Below are 17127 nucleotides of genomic sequence, written 5' to 3' on the forward strand. Positions count from 1 at the left end.
AGTAAATCAATTTAGTTTTTCTAATATTAATCCTTTCCTGTTGTCATGGCATCAAAACATATCATATTTTTGGGTGACAATGAATATTGAAATTTGGTACCGAAATCAGGCAAGCACTAAATCAACTGTTAGCTCAAAGTAACTTTTCATTTTCTGGCATTTTGAGAGCACTTAATAACTCAATAAAAACAAAGTAAATGGAAAAAACGGAAGTGACAGCACTATAGAACGCTTGGGTTTAGAGGAAATCTTTTGGCATTTGCTTCATGCAGCCTTTTTATTTTGTTTTAAAAAAAAAAAAATTCTGTCTTGATAACCACAAAGGGTTTTTCACACCATTTGGCTCATAAACGTGTCCTTTAGGTCTAACAAGAGGTTGTTTTACGTCACCACAGCACCCCCCTCCGTTAAATTCTCAGGCTGAACAGAATCTGCTTAAATGTTTAAAACCTAATTATATTGCCAGATGCCTGAGATGGTTTCTACAGTAGGGCTCTTCCACCATGCTTCCATCGAAAATTAAATCAAGGTTTTTGGAGACCGATCGGCTTTCCACAAACTTTTAATTATCCCCTTTCCTCTGTAAAACCACTGGATGTATTATTTTTTTTTCTCTGCACACAAACCACAACAGCCTTTTAAACATTAATCCTAATCGATCTTTCCAAGCCGAACATAAAATGTTGAACTCTTGGTTTTGGAAGCCTCCCTAACAGCATTTCTGGTTCTAAATTCAAGTGCATTTTCATAAATACCAGAATTTCATTCAACATTTGTGATTTGTGGTATTGATGCTGAGTCAGAACAATGAAAGCAAACTTTGCAGCAGTTATTACTTTTCTGAGAGGTTTCGATGGAGCGCTGAGAAGCCGCCGTTTATTTCACTGTCTTTGTTTAATTGAAACAACACATCAAGTTCAGGTCATGGGAAGCCTTGCCTCCGAACTTGGATACAATTAGCAACAGGAATTGGTGGCTTGCTGATTTACGATCCTTTACTGTAATTTTGGCCACCGACGTAAACCATGCAGTCTGCAACTTCTATAATGAAAAACCACATCTGTATGAAGCCACACGCTCTCAATTTGTTTCATATACCTCCTCGTCCTAACTTCTACTTCTCATGTGAGAATGCATTATCTGTTAAAATAGCTTCTTTTCTACTGTAAGATCCCTAAATAGGAGAAAAAATTAAGTAATGGAGCACTCTATATGGGAGCTCTGAAATAAAGACTTTTGTCTGAACCTTCTCTGTCTTTAGGTAGATTTCTAAAGCTTTGATGTTTGCTGCAGATGGAGAGGGAGAAAATTGGATAAAACTGCTGAATCCCCACTGAGGGCGCAGCTGGCCTGAATGGATGAGGTGGATTAGATATTTTACAAGAACTTTAGATGTGGCTGCAATGTGGGTTTTTCAGTCCTCTATTTACTTCTGCAGGGTTTGTCATTCAAAGGTCTCAAAAAGCCACAAGATGCTGGCTTTATTTCCACTGTGGAGGCACACTGGCCAAACCAAGATATTCTCATTATTTTAAGCCTCTTGGCAGGTTATTTTGCTGTCATTTGAAATAAGTTATAGAACAATTCCCAAATGAATTAGGTCATGGTGCTAAAGCAAAAATACTGGGTGTTTGAAAAAGACTCAGACATGCAGATTTCACAAGGGTTGTCTTTTTGCACATATGGTACTTGTTTAAATGAGTGGATTGCAGTCATTAGAAAAACTCAGGATGGCCTATGAGTTTACCTAACATATTATCACATATAACCATAGTTCCACTAAAGTTGGGACTTTGTGTAAAATGTAAATAAAAACAGAATATAGTGATTTGCAAATTCTGTTCAACCTATATGCAATTGAATACAATACAATACAAGACAATATTTAATGTTTAAACTGATAGACTTTATTGTTGTTTTAAATATTCAATCATTTTGAATTTGATGTTTGCAACACATTCCATAAAAGTTTGGAACAGGGGCATGTTTACCCCTGCGTTACATCACCTTTCTTTTAACAACGCTGAACAGGCGTTTGGGAACTGAGGCATTAATTGTTGATTGCTTTGTAGGTGGAAATCTTTCCCATTTTTGCTTAATGTACAACTTCAGTTGCTCAACAGTCCAGGGTCTCCATAGTTGTATTTTGTACTTCATAATGTGCCACTTTTAGTATGAAGTCACGCTGTTGTAACACATGCAGAATGTGGTTTGGAATTGTCTTGCTAAAATAAGAAGGGACGTCCCTGAAAACGGCGTTGCTTGGATGTCAGCACATGTTGCTCCAAAACCTGTATGGGACTTTTCAATTTTAACGGTGCCTTCACAGATGTTGAGGTTACTCATGCCATGGCTTTCACTTTGGATGGTAGAGTTTTAACTTGCTGTTGTAGATGAAGTGAAGAACTGTGTTAACTGAGAATGGTTTTCTAAAGTGTTCCTGAGCCCACATACTAATATCTGTTACAGAAGGATGTAGGTTTTTAATGCAGTGCCTCCTGAGTGATCAAAAGTCACAGTGCATTTCAGAAAAAGAACCACATACCAAGAGTGAAGCATAGAGCAGGAAGTGATATGGTTTGGGGATGTTTTGCTGCAGCAGGACCTGGCCAGCTAACCATCAAAGAATCCACCATGAATTCAACCGTGTATTAGAGGGAGCTCTAGGAAAATGTGAGACCATCTGTAAAAAGATTAAACCTGAAGCAGAATTGGATCCTGCAATATGAGAATGAACCAAAGCATACCAGCAAATGCTCCAATGACTGGCTGATTAAGAAATGGGAAGTTCTGGGCCGGGTCAAAGCCCAGATCTTGATCGAACTGACATGTGGGGTGAGTTGATACTAACTGTACGTGCAAAATATCCCTCAGAGCTGAAAGTTAAGAGTAGGGTAAACCTTTCTCAGACCAATGTCAGATACTGGTAGATGGCTACAAGAATCTTTACTGACATTATATTTCAACTAATTAAATAACTTGCTTGAGATAAAAAAAAAATAGATTAGACACCTATATGGGAACCTCTGAAATTTAAAGGTTATGTGCAGTGTGTATATGAAGAGAACCTATAAAAGATTTTACAGAGCTCTGCAAATTCAAACAGCTTAGTTTTTTATTTTGGATAGTGGAACATTTAAGAGCAACACGGTCAAAGTAAGTCAGTGATGGGGCTAGATTATTTAACAGTTAAAATCTTTGTAAAATAAGTCAATTGAATAGGAAGCAATGGAAGAGCTAACAAGACAGCAATTATGTGATCACACCTCTTAGTGACAGTTATTAGATGTGATGCAGCATTTAGAAGAGTGCAAACAACGCAGAGAGGGATTATCAAGACCAAAATAAGGAACATTACAGATTTCTGGACAAGACACTATGAAAGCATGAATAATTCCCACAAGGTCTTTACAAGGGATATATAGTTCAACTTCTGCTATGGTTCTTAACTGATTAAAACCTGATTATTACCACAGCATTTATCTATTTTTCAAATTTGAATGAGCTGTTAAAAGCAAATGCCAGACTCCTGATTCCAGAGCCACATTAAGAGGGCCAAAAGTGTTAGAACAGTAATCAGGAGATTTTTTCAAATGTATTTTCAATGAGACGGAGAAAAAAAAGGAAACAGAACAGCCTTTAAGTTCACTTCAGCAGTTCCAGTGAATGAATGTTGACAGAATCTGGATGTTATCTGCAAAGCAATGGAAGGCAATGGTGTGTTTTCTAAAAATATGCTATATATATAAAGAGAGAGAGAGAGAGATCAAAAAGCAGTGGATCTATAACTGACCCTTGAGCAACCCCACAGGTCAGGGCAACTGAAGAAAAGTATTTCACTATTTGAATTGAAAAGCCTCTGCAGCAGAATGTCTGTGGTTAACTGTTAAAAGACGTCAAATCTGAAAAGCAAACGGAGGGGTAAGTATATAATAGTTCAATGGAGATAATGAAATTGTTCTAAGCAGGTGTCAAGATCCGTAAAAGTGCCCCTATAACCAGGAATGTAGTTATGGTGACCCTTCGTACTTTAGGTCCAACAAAAAAGGCTCATCTTCCAGAGGATATTCAGCCTAATAGTCCGTTTATTTATGTTTAAAGCTCCTAATGCCAAATACCTTCTTTGCCCCTGGAGGTTTAATATATATCACTATAACAATTCATTTTTTTACTTACAGGATCTTGGAACAATTTGAAAGCTTAACATTTTTTAATTTAGGTTTCCATTAAACAATATATAGGATAAGTGTAACAGGCCAGCTACATAACACAGATCCCTGCTCTGTGCTCTGCTTTCCCACACTTTGCATCGCATAATAACCAGTAGAGCAGGAAGTCACAGCCTGAGGGGCCCTGGTGTTTGTCTCCATCTGTTGGGAAAACTGTGGTAAATACAACCTGAATTTAGCAGATGTGGTCATAGATAAATACAGGTCCTTCTCAAAATATTAGCATATTGTGATAAAGTTCATTATTTTCCATAATGTCATGATGAAAATTTAACATTCATATATTTTAGATTCATTGCACATTAACTGAAATATTTCAGGTCTTTTATTGTCTTAATACAGATGATTTTGGCATACAGCTCATGAAAACCCAAAATTCCTATCTCACAAAATTAGCATATTTCATCCGACCAATAAAAGAAAAGTGTTTTTAATACAAAAAACATCAACCTTCAAATAATCATGTACAGTTATGCACTCAATACTTGGTCGGGAATCCTTTTGCAGAAATGACTGCTTCAATGCGGCGTGGCATGGAGGCAATCAGCCTGTGGCACTGCTGAGGTCTTATGGAGGCCCAGGATGCTTCGATAGCGGCCTTTAGCTCATCTAGAGTGTTGGGTCTTGAGTCTCTCAACGTTCTCTTCACAATATCCCACAGATTCTCTATGGGGTTCAGGTCAGGAGAGTTGGCAGGCCAATTGAGCCCAGTGACACCATGGTCAGTAAACCATTTACCAGTGGTTTTGGCACTGTGAGCAGGTGCCAGGTCGTGCTGAAAAATGAAATCTTCATCTCCATAAAGCTTTTCAGCAGATGGAAGCATGAAGTGCTCCAAAATCTCCTGCTAGCTAGCTGCATTGACCCTGCCCTTGATAAAACACAGTGGACCAACACCAGCAGCTGACACGGCACCCCAGACCATCACTGACTGTGGGTACTTGACACTGGACTTCTGGCATTTTGGCATTTCCTTCTCCCCAGTCTTCCTCCAGACTCTGGCACCTTGATTTCCGAATGACATGCAGAATTTGCTTTCATCCGAAAAAAGTACTTTGGACCACTGAGCAACAGTCCAGTGCTGCTTCTCTGTAGCCCAGGTCAGGCGCTTCTGCCGCTGTTTCTGGTTCAAAAGTGGCTTGACCTGGGGAATGCGGCACCTGTAGCCCATTTCCTGCACACACCTGTGCACGGTGGCTCTGGATGTTTCTACTCCAGACTCAGTCCACTGCTTCCGCAGGTCCCCCAAGGTCTGGAATCGGCCCTTCTCCACAATCTTCCTCAGGGTCCGGTCACCTCTTCTCGTTGTGCAGCGTTTTCTGCCACACTTTTTCCTTCCCACAGACTTCCCACTGAGGTGCCTTGATACAGCACTCTGGGAACAGCCTATTCGTTCAGAAATTTCTTTCTGTGTCTTACCCTCTTGCTTGAGGGTGTCAATAGTGGCCTTCTGGACAGCAGTCAGGTCGGCAGTCTTACCCATGATTGGGGTTTTGAGTGATGAACCAGGCTGGGAGTTTTAAAGGCCTCAGGAATCTTTTGCAGGTGTTTAGAGTTAACTCGTTGATTCAGATGATTAGGTTCATAGCTCGTTTAGAGACCCTTTTAATGATATGCTAATTTTGTGAGATAGGAATTTTGGGTTTTCATGAGCTGTATGCCAAAATCATCCATATTAAGACAATAAAAGACCTGAAATATTTCAGTTAGTGTGCAATGAATCTAAAATATATGAATGTTAAATTTTCATCATTACATTATGGAAAATAATTAACTTTATCACAATATGCTAATATTTTGAGAAGGACCTGTATCTCTTCTCATCCAGGATTAAATAGCATACATAAACGGATGGTTATAATATTAGTGGCACACAATGCATCAGGTTTCTGATACAGAAATATGATGTAACTACATAAATACAGATAATTAACAATGACCCATTGAAAGGTTTTGATTACAGAAATTGAATTATTAAACTTCAATCCAAACAGTTTTGCAATAATTTTCAGAGTTACTATTTATGTTTACATGATAAAGTTTAGCGATAGTTAATAGTTGATATTTACATGTTTGCATGGTTAACGTCCACGGAAAGGTTTCGTGAAGCGGAACGGTTCTTTGGGGACTTGTAGGGAACGATATATTGACCGGACGGGATTGTTACCTACATCTTACAGAAAAGAAACTGCTCTGGTGAGTGTTTCTTTCGATGAATTGAGATCTGTGACTTCGTTATCTAAAGCCTTTACGACATGAGTTTGAATCGTAGCTTTAATTAAACACCGCTTTGTGAGCGTGTCAGTTAAATAAAAGCAAGTTTGGTCAGATTTGTGAGCCGGAGGCCGTAGCAGCTAACGTTAGCCGCATCAAAACAGCAGCGCAGCTACTTCCTTATCGATGACAGGCTGTTACACTGGTTCCCTTTATGTTTTTGCCTGAGTTTTTGTGTCATGCCAAGTCCTCACGTTTCGTGAATTTGTAAAATGAACACAACAACTAGTTTTAATGTACACTAGTTATTTTAACGGTAATATATCAGGGTTTTAAATGGCTGTCAGGATCCTACAGCTTTCGTTAACACGGAAACGTCTGGATCTATGGATGAGTGGAAGATCGAGGTCATGTTTGGGGATTGTGAATAGAAAAGTGGATCATCTGATCTTGAACTGTGGCAGTAAAATGCAGTTGCACAACGCCCTGTCATAACCCCAACGGCCACATTTCTTACTGACTTTGCTTGTTTACTTCCTTTTATTGGGAAAGATCACAGGGTTCCTACTCAGCTGAAATTCAGAAATTTTCTTATGGTATTTTCCAATGTTAGAGTAAAACGGCACAAAACATGGGAAAAATTAATTATCTTATTTTCCAAATGATCCAAATCTGAATTTTCAAAAGAAATTTGTTCAGACAGATTGATAGCTTTTCACTTTGATCTTACATGTACACAAGAAATCCACCTTCATGGTTTTAACCGGTTTAGACCTCAGCATCTGGATTTTAGAGCCATTGCGTGATGCATGCTTGCTTGCACATCTGTACAGGTTTCACGGGTGGATTTCACTTAAGTGATGCACAACGTTTGCAGTTCAGTCCACTGAACCTAATTTTGTTGACCTCTCTTTAGACAAACCTGCAATCCCCAAGTTACTCCTAATATACATACAACATATACTATTTACTATTATACTGTCACTTTATGAATGTGATCTGTCCAACAATCTTTTTCCTGACCCCATCTTCATGGTTAAACTTGTTATGAGTTTGTTTGTAGAAGTGCTTTAAAACTAAAGCAGTGGGATTTGTGTTTCAGCCTGTCTTGTTTCTGGAATACTAGGTTGCATTTCAATATATTGTTGTGCTCAAGGAACATAGAACCTTCGCATTTAGTTTTTCGAAGGTAATTTGTTTTTCCTAGCATTTATCCCTGAACCACATTGAATGTTATGCCACTTTGAAAATGATAAAGTAAGTAAGAATATTTTTTCATTCAAAGCAATTGATGCATTTTATTAAGTGTGGTATAGGCAGTTGATAGAATTACTATAAAACATATTAATATCAACCTGATTGCATAGACAGAGTTGATCCCTGAGAAGGATTTCAGTAACACCTCTGTCCTTTTTTCACCAGCAGGGGGAGGGATGAGTCTCTCCCCTGTTATTGGCACTGAAGTGCCAGAAGCAGCTAATGGATTGGCGACACCTGTGTCTTTGGAGAACGGCCCTCATGCACCGGTCTCAGTAAAATATGGTGGGAGCAGGTTACCTGGTAATGGAGCAGAGTCGATGGACGGGTCCTCTGGACACACAGAGAACCACGTTGATATGGGAAACAGACTGCACACAGTAGAAAGCACCTTTGACACTGAGACAAATATTATTGAAAGAACATCTAGTTTATCAATACACAGCCCTCAGGTGGTACACCCATCTGTCCATGATGGGACAGGCACAGGAAGCTCCGAACCCAAAGACACAGACATTTCTGAGGCCCCCAGGACTGAAGATATGGTTCTCATGTGGGATTCAGCACAGCATGCAGAGCCCAAAGACCCATGTCAGCAGGGAGGGTCTGACATTGCAGAAATACACCAGACAGAGGCTGAGAGTGTAGAGAGATGGCTTGGAAGCAGAGGTAAAGAGGATGATGGAGAGGAAGAGAAACAGGATATGGAGACTGATGAGAAGAATGAGAACAGTTGGAGGAACACAGGAGGAAGAACAGAGAAGGCGGTAAGTGGAGAGTAGGATTAGGTTCAAAATCATTGTAGCTGAGCCAATATGAATTAAGATTTACTGTGTAAATAAACATTGTGCTTCAGCTCTGGTTTGAGTTTTTTTTAAATCTTTGATGCATGATTACAACCTATTAATTTCTCTTACTGCTCTTTTTTTCTCCTAAACTTCCCCTTCGTACATGTATTTGCAGCCCTCACAACACTACTCCTCTTCAGCCCCTGGTCCTAGTACCTCCTCCTGTTCCACTCCTCAACCTGCTCTTCTCGCCTCAGATGACACCCCATGCCCTCCTCATGTTATGGCTCAGGTGTGGGTTCGCAACAATCGGGGGATGCAGGACAGCAAGAGTCTGGATGAAATCAGTCAAGCCTGTGGAGGTACGTTTCTGTCACGGTTTGGATTATATGTTTTAAGCAGTCTGGTTCCTTCTTCCATTGTTGATGATGATGTTTTTTTTTCCCAGGTGGTCCAGGAGCCAGAGGAGGTGGCAAAGGTGGGCAGTCAGAGGGCCGAAGGGCAACAATCTCCTCAGCTTTGGAACTGGAGGGGACGGTCAGCCATGAAGGGGACCTCACCAACTTCATCACAAAGAACCTGGAGCAGAAGATTAAAATGAGCTCCAAGCCCAGTCTGGACTGCAGTGATTGTGAGTTACATTCTAAAGGCACAGGTTTTCTTGTTTCATTAATATCATTTATAGAATTTGTTTAAATGTATAAAGAAAACACAAACTAAACGAAGAGGATTTACATCCAGCAGACAAAGTGGCCGTGAGAAAGTATTGAATCCTGGTGAACCTTCTGCATTTTGCCAATGTACACCTACATACTTCTATTTTGCTGGGATTCTAACTAACATCTGAGGGCTTTACTATTTACTAAGTAGGTGACTTCAAAGAGGATTCAGCTAAACTGGATTTTATAGGGGATCAAAGTAAAGAGAATTGAATACAACTGCATGGCTCACTTATTTGTATAAAGTTTAAAAACCATATATAATTTTCCTTCCAATTTCCTTTCACAATTATGCACTACGTTGTGTTGCATCAAATCCCAAGGGCTATAAATATTTTTGCAAGACAGCGTATTTAGAGGCGTCAAGTTTGTGCTGATGGGGGAGCTATTAGTGATGCACTCCACAAATCTGGCCTTTATGGAAGAGTAGCAAGAGGAAAGCTGCAAGAAGTCCTATTTTGCAGTTTGCTCACAGTCATGTGGAAGCCTCAACAAACATGCAGAAGAAGGTGCTCTGGACAGATGAGACCAAGACACTGAGGGGTGGAAAACCAATTCTGCACGTCACCCTGAACACCCCATCCCAACAATGAGACATTGTTGGGATCATAACCCCACAGCATCATGCTGTGGGGTTATCTTAGGAAAATCTCTAGAATAAATCTTCCACTTTACAATTACGCACTACTTATTGTTGCACTGTCACATGTAATCCTGTAAAGTTGGAAAACTTCAAGGGACGTGAATACTTTTGCAAGGTTGTCATCAGATTACTATAAACGCACAGGAATAGAAAAAAACTCTTCACAATGATTTTTAGCTGTTTTTGGCCCGCTGTAGAACACGGCAAGCATGAAAGCGATATGTGTAAATCTAGCCCAGAAATAAATTAATCCCTTGAAGTTGTGCAGCCTGACCTAATATAGATGGTCCATTAGCAGCTATCTGTCATGTTTAAATTTCATGGAGGAACACGCTGAAACGCTGCCCTTCACTCTGAGACTCCCCCGGATGAGAGTGACGGCTAAACCAGACATTTAATTTAGGAACAGCGACACAGTCAATATGCCCTGTGTGACAGCTCATTCCCTCTACCTGCTGATTCAATTAAGATGGATGACTCACTTTGTTTAGACTAGAAGGATTTACTATTAAGGTCCTGCTGTTGCCTGGATGAAAAAAGCTGTTGCTTTTTATTTTTTTTAACATACTCTAACCTCAGATGACTTCTGTATTTTAAGATGTGTTGATATGTAGAAAGAGTTTGTTCAGTTAAAGTGCTTCTACAAACATAACTGATATGTTGTTCTTGTGTTTTAGGGTTATCTTCTTGGTTTTTATTATGTTGATTTAAAGAGAGTATATATAACCCTGGAGTTGTATATAAATGTCTAATTTCCCAATGTTATACCTGCAGCTGACTGTTCAGGTCCAATCTACCGAAGCCGAGGGATGACACGGAGACCAGCAGACATCCCACCTATTGATCCTACAGTTCTGTTGGACCTCCAGAGACACACTCAGGAGGTGGCGCACAGTGTGGAGATGATGATGAAGAGCCTAAACGGAACTATTCAGAATGTGAGTTGGTTTTATGCTCGAACGGCCAAGTTCATTTTTAGTATTTGTTGTAATTTTAGGTTGTGCATCACAGTGAATCACTCTTGTCTCTGGATCATTTCTACACACAGTGCTCATATCCACTCTGCTGGTTCCTGCTGCTGCTGCTGCACAGAATCTCTTTGTGCCTAATTGTTTTTTCACTTGTACTTATTTTGTGCGTCTACAAAATTGACGAATCTGTCTCTCCGACTCTTTGTTTCTTCAGATGACAGCTCTGAGTGTTGGCTACATCCAGACCTACAGAGACTCTGTTGACAGCCTGGGAGAGTCTGTAGACATGAGTATAAAGGTGAAACGTAGTGTGTAACACATCTGTATAAATCAGCCTGGAACTGATTTATAAAGTTAGAAAGTTCATGTGCTACTGCATCATAGTGTTCTTTGTTAAATTGCAGACTTGTACACTGCATCAGTTGTACTTTTTCACGGTTACAACGTTGCAACCACAAACATGTGATTTATTCAGATTCCACGTCCTGGGTCAGCAGGAAGTAATGAATGCTTGTGAAAGTTTTTATGAATAAAAATTTGGTCATCCACACAGTATGATGCTTCCATTTCCACACTTTTTCTTCTATCTCATTGTCTAAATGTTAATTTCTTCCTTCTGTCCTATCTCCCCTCTATCTGTCCTTCCTTCTCTTCCTTATGTCTTCCCTTATTTTCTTTCCTTGTGTCCTTTGTTTCCTTCCTGTGTCCTCCTTTCTTCCCTCCCTCCCTCTACTGTATTGTGTTCTACCTTATTCCTTCCTTGTGTTCTCCTTTCTTTCTTGCTTCTGTCCTTCCTTGGTTCTTTCTGTCCTTCATCTTCATTTGTTCTGACCTTGCTCCCTCTTCTACTTGTATCCTCCCTTCACTCCTTTCTTCCTTCCTTGTGTTCCTTGTGTTCCTTGTCCTCCTGCGTTTCTTACTTTTTTTATACGTTCCCTTTTTTTCATTGTCTCACCTTGTTTCCTACGTTTCTTCCTTTTCACTTCTTCCCTTCCCTGTGTCCATCCTTCTCTCCTTTGTTGTAACCTTGCTTCCTTCTTTATGTCCTTGTTGTTTTTGCAGATTTTGTATTTAAAGGCTGTCCACTGGAGAAATATTTGCTATAGTTTTGTTGTGAACGTTTGTATTTTATATTTAAGGTGAATGCAAAGGACCTGGAGCTCTGCAAAGTTAAATGTGGAAAACTTTGGAATTTTTGAAAAATATATAGGAATATGTGGTGGTCTCCCACAGAAAATCCCATTGAAATATATTAAAGGTTGTGGTTGCATCATGACAAAATGTGAAAAAGTTCAAGGGCTACGAATTTGTTTAGCCTCTGTATTTTTAGACATATCGTTTTTCATTGCTATATATCTTTGTTTTGTGCAGGGTATGTACACACTAATGGCTCGTTGTGAGGAGCTGGATCGCTCCATGCAGCCCATACACACACTGGCGGCTCAGATCCGTGACATCAAACGCACCCTGGATGCTCTAGAAGCAATCTGCAAGTAATCCCTCTTCTGCCAGATCCGAATACAGCTCCAACCTGCAAAGATTCAACAGTAAAGCTCATCCATGAAAAGGATGCCGGCAAGCAAATGCAACCCTTTCGCAGGTAGCACACACACATTGCAGCAAAGATTTGGTGCAGCTCAGGAGTCTGGAACCCATCGCTGCCTGGCATGCTCAGTGATAGCTCTACTGTTCGCCGTTTGAAGATGACCCGTTTTGTGTTGTGGAATCTAAGAAGAATTGTCGACTTTTGAAAATGAGCTGTTCCTTGTTTTTTTTTTTCTTCTCATCCAAACTTCAAGAAGGAAATCCCACAAATTAACCTTTTTTGGTGACTCTTTTGCCCTGGATTCTATATAGGTCGCACCCACGCACAAATCATGAAGGTGGGATGCACGCATTCATCATTGTTCCTCGTTAAAGTCTGAGAGGTGTGATGCTTTTATCCGTCCAGCCTGTGTGGTTCAGATTGCACTAACCTCTCCTCCACAGATGGGGGCAATATTTCTGTCTCTGGAGAGGGAAGAATTAACTGCCCAGAAGATGGTGAGATTTGCACTGGAACAGAAAGTCTATTTTTTAATCTTATGCAACAAGCAGGTTTTTTCACTGCAGTGTAAATTGGTGCAGTGAGAGTGTGTCTCTTTATGTTTTTATTTATTCAGTCTGCTCAGCATGCGTGCTTGCTCAAAAACACTGTGTCTGTGTGTCGTGGGGAGCCAGCTAACAGTAATGTATGCTGTCTGAGCTCCAATCTGTACTGAGACTGTTTCACTTTATCCACTCTGACTCTCTCCTGTCACCTAATAGGTAGGTATCAACCGTTAAATCACAGGTCTGTTTATTTAATACTGAACCAGAATCTGCCACAAACCTCTGTCTCCTCATCTGTGGCAGCGTAATACAAGATGACATGAGGAACATAACCGGAAAAGTATGTTTATTGATCCTAAAACTGTCTTTGAATATTGTCCAAATAATAAAATATTTAAGAAACATCAAATATTTGACTTGATTTAAAGTTTAGATGTCATCGTCAGACAAACTAGATATCATTTTTATGTTTCAGCATGATTGAAGCTTGAAGTCAAGATTTTTTTTCTCATGGGATTGTAAATTTCACTGCAGCCCCAATGATTTCTATTTTTTCTAAACAGCCTTTTAACCATGCGTTTTAAACTTCATCCTTAATAATACCTACTTTTAAGTACAGCTTGTGACAATTAAAACTGAATTAATGTTCACCACCTAAACATTTAAAACAAACAGTCACAACATAACATAAAATAGTTCAGATTCAAATGATATATATATATGCATTTAGTTGCTGCATTTGTTTACATAAACTGTACAAAAAGACACGTGAGATTTTATTCTCTCCATCTGACATTAAATTAGACAAAAGAATGTTTCTATTCTCTAAATGCCAGAATAATGACAGGGAGTTCTTTTGGGGGGGGGACCTTTTCAGCTCTGCCAATAAGGGTCTGTGGGGTTGATTTCAGGGTTTTGAGATGAAGACTTCAGAAGACCTCCGTTGGTGTCCTGAAGTGACTTTGTAAGTATTGTGGCGGTATAATCAGTCATTGTCCATTTGTGCCCAAGCTATGAACTTCCTGGCTATATCTTGAGGTTTTGCTTTAATATTTCCATACAATTTTCTTTCCTCATGATGCCATCTAATTTGTGAAGGGCATCTGTTCTTTCTGCAGCAAAACACCCAAACACATGATACCTCAAACCCTATACTTCCCAGGTGGGATGATGTTCTCAGGTTTGCAGGCTTCCCCTTTCTTCTCCAAATGTAACGACGGTCATTGTGGGTAAACACTTAAATCTTGGTTTCAGACCACAGGATTTATCTAAAAAAATGTGACTCTTCTGCAATCTATTATCTGGCTTTTTATCTTGCTTTTTGCAGAATGGTTTCTTTCTCTCTGAGTGGCCTTACAGCCAATGTTGGAAAAGGACTTGTTTCATTGTTGATAATGACTCTGTGGTGGTTGGACATTCTCGTGGTGTTTATGCTGGCATATAGTGATTTAAACAAATAAATGTGGCATCTGGAAATTGTTCCCCAAGAATGAACCAGACTTGTGGAGGTCCACCGATCTCTTTGTGGTATCTTTGGTGAGTTAATCTTTCCATGATGTCAAACAAGCAGGCAGTGTGTTCGAGGTGTCGCCTTAACTTCACAGGGGTGCCTTCCTTTAATGCTAATTTGGTGAAGCTTCCAAAGCCATGACATCAACATCTGGGCTTTCTCAAATTATTTAAAGGCATATTACTCTTACAATATGTCAACTTCTGGATTTGAGGAAAGTAATAAAAAATAGTCTCTCTCATTATTCTGACATTTTGCAAACAAATTGGTGAAATAATTAATTTTGGAGATCCCAACTGACCTAAAACAGGAGATTTGATTTGATTTGATTTGATTTGATTTGAACATCTGTCCTGTTATTTTGGCAATAATTTGTACTTGGTCAGAGAGCAAAGTTAGAAGTGACAGAATCCATTAAGGTGAGGATAGAGTCCACCTAAACTCAATCCCTGCCTGCAGCAGGCTCTTGTACAGTGCAAAAACAACTGTTTAGATGCAACTACTGCTTTGATGTCTGGGCCATTTGCCTTTTGTTTACATTAAGTTTAAAGTGAGGGGAGAGGTGTATGTTATCCAATAAAGACAGATATGTTTGTGTGGAAACCTGACCACATATGCACGGACATGACAGTCACCTAGCTCATTCGTTTTTGGGCAAATGCGACTCTTCCTGCAAACAGAAGCTAAGGATTGCCATAAAGGTTTCTCAGTGTATATAGCACCTTCACTCCCAAAAAGAGCGCAGTAAGACGAGCTGCCTCAGTTCAGTTCAAGTGTGTCAGGTAAAAAATGGAAATGAAACTGCTCCTGCTATGTTCTGTGTAGTTTAAAATCATTGTGACCCCTGAAAACACTTGAGTGTTGGATCTGAAATGTGAATTGGTCTGTTTGTGTTGATAAGCCTGATCTGAATAGATCTGCAGGTTGCAGAAAGTTGAGTTTAGTCTCCAGTCACTCCGCTGCCTCTTATCAACAAGCACAAACCAAGACATCCTACGTTATTATATAAATAAATAAGTTTAAGGTCCTAAAATATATTCTGTTTACATTTGAAACCATATTGTTTTCTCTCATGTTTTGGTAAATTGATTCTCGTTGTGCGGAAATGTTACTCACAGTCCTTTTAAAATGTAACTAATTATCTCAGCAGACAGCTTATCAAATGTAAAACTGAATTTAAAAGCTTGGTTTCAATATTTTAATCATCAATAACAGATCTAACCAGTTTAAGATCAGATGGATTTATCTACATTGTCATCCTCCACCGTGTTAGTTTGATTTTGATCAGATTCAGAGCTGAAACTATATGATATAAAATGTAACTAAATTAAATAATTTGTGTTAGATTTTCAAAACACAGTAAATTACATCCGATGCGCCTGTTGTCATTTTGCCATCATAAATTACCTTCTAATTGGCGTTAATAAATTGTTGTTTTTTGCTGTAGTTGTCAAATGGTTGCTGTTTTCACGTCTACATTCATTTACCGTTTATTATATTTGTAAATAAAACTTTGAAAACAAACTCCAAAAACTACTTAACTTTTTGTCTTTTGCACATTTGTCATTTCATAACTTTTGGTTTTTTCAACATGGGAAAAGCTGCACATATTGTTTGGAAATCCCATTTTTCAGGATGAAGTCCAGACACACACACATTAGATTTAATTAAACTGATGTCAAAGATGGCTGCATACATACACACCAATAATCTGAACACTCGTTAATCTGGTCTCTGAACATGATGCTGATATCTCAATATTTTTGTTGCACTGTTCTACATAACCTCTATGGAATTAGCTGAACACGTGAAGTATTTTGATCCTAATTGCATTATGCAAACATCTACACCCTATTCTTTTTTACATTTACCTGAACGTTGTGTGGCATTTTCATCTTTGGTGTCAGTTTGTGCTGCCTTTAGTGTACCTGAAAAGTAGGTTTAAATAAAAAACAGATTTGATATTTCTTTGCTCTCCATGCTTTTGTTAAACTATCCGTGAAATACTGATGTCAAAGCTGATGAAGGGCCGACATTCAGCAGCAAATGCAGCGCAGGGCCTTCTATTTTAAATGATCCAATAGACAAAGATTAAATACTTTGTAAGCTGATCTAAAGCCAACTCATTGGCTTTATCACACTTGTTTAAACAGTAATGGAAGAAATTTTTTAAAGCTTGGAAAAGAGAGTTAAAATAAGTAACTAAGAAGCCATTAAAATGTAAAAGCATAAATGAGTATTTAACTGTACATTTCTTGATGATCCTGAAAGATATACTGACATTTTAGTGGTGTTTGTTTTAATTTGTTAATCTTTTTTAAATTGAGAAGAGAAGACATGGCCCTCTATTGTCCTTGGACATAATGAAATATCAATTAGCTTTTTGTTGTACAGTTACACTGCCCATCAAAAGTTTGGACACACCTTTGTCATTTCTACATTCATCAATACAGAGTGACGATATTAACACTATGAAGCAAAATATTTAGAATTATGTAGCAAGCAAAAGCTGGCGAAATAATTTAAAAGATCTTTAATATTTTAGATTGTTTAAAATAGTCCCATTTTGTTTTGATTACACTCTTGGCATTCTCTTGATGAGCTTCATGAGGTCATCACCTGAAATAGTTTTCCAGCAGTCTTGAAGGAGTTTCCAGAGGTAGGAATAAAAATAAAGACAAACCATCGAATGAGAGGGTGTCTCC

General features: G+C 38.9%; 1 protein-coding gene across 1 annotated transcript; it reads left to right on the forward strand.

Moving 5' to 3' along the window:
- Positions 1 to 6322: 6322 nt before the first annotated feature.
- On the forward strand, positions 6323 to 15963 carry borcs6 (BLOC-1 related complex subunit 6). Its single transcript, XM_047376329.1, has 7 exons — positions 6323 to 6425; positions 7866 to 8467; positions 8664 to 8850; positions 8937 to 9119; positions 10625 to 10788; positions 11036 to 11119; positions 12193 to 15963. The coding sequence occupies exons 2-7, from the start codon at positions 7877 to 7879 to the stop codon at positions 12316 to 12318; spliced, it is 1335 nt and encodes a 444-aa protein (XP_047232285.1). The 5' UTR covers positions 6323 to 6425; positions 7866 to 7876; the 3' UTR covers positions 12319 to 15963.
- Positions 15964 to 17127: the final 1164 nt, after the last annotated feature.

Source organism: Girardinichthys multiradiatus, chromosome 1 (genome assembly GCF_021462225.1).
Source record: "Girardinichthys multiradiatus isolate DD_20200921_A chromosome 1, DD_fGirMul_XY1, whole genome shotgun sequence".
Lineage (NCBI taxonomy): Eukaryota > Metazoa > Chordata > Actinopteri > Cyprinodontiformes > Goodeidae > Girardinichthys > Girardinichthys multiradiatus.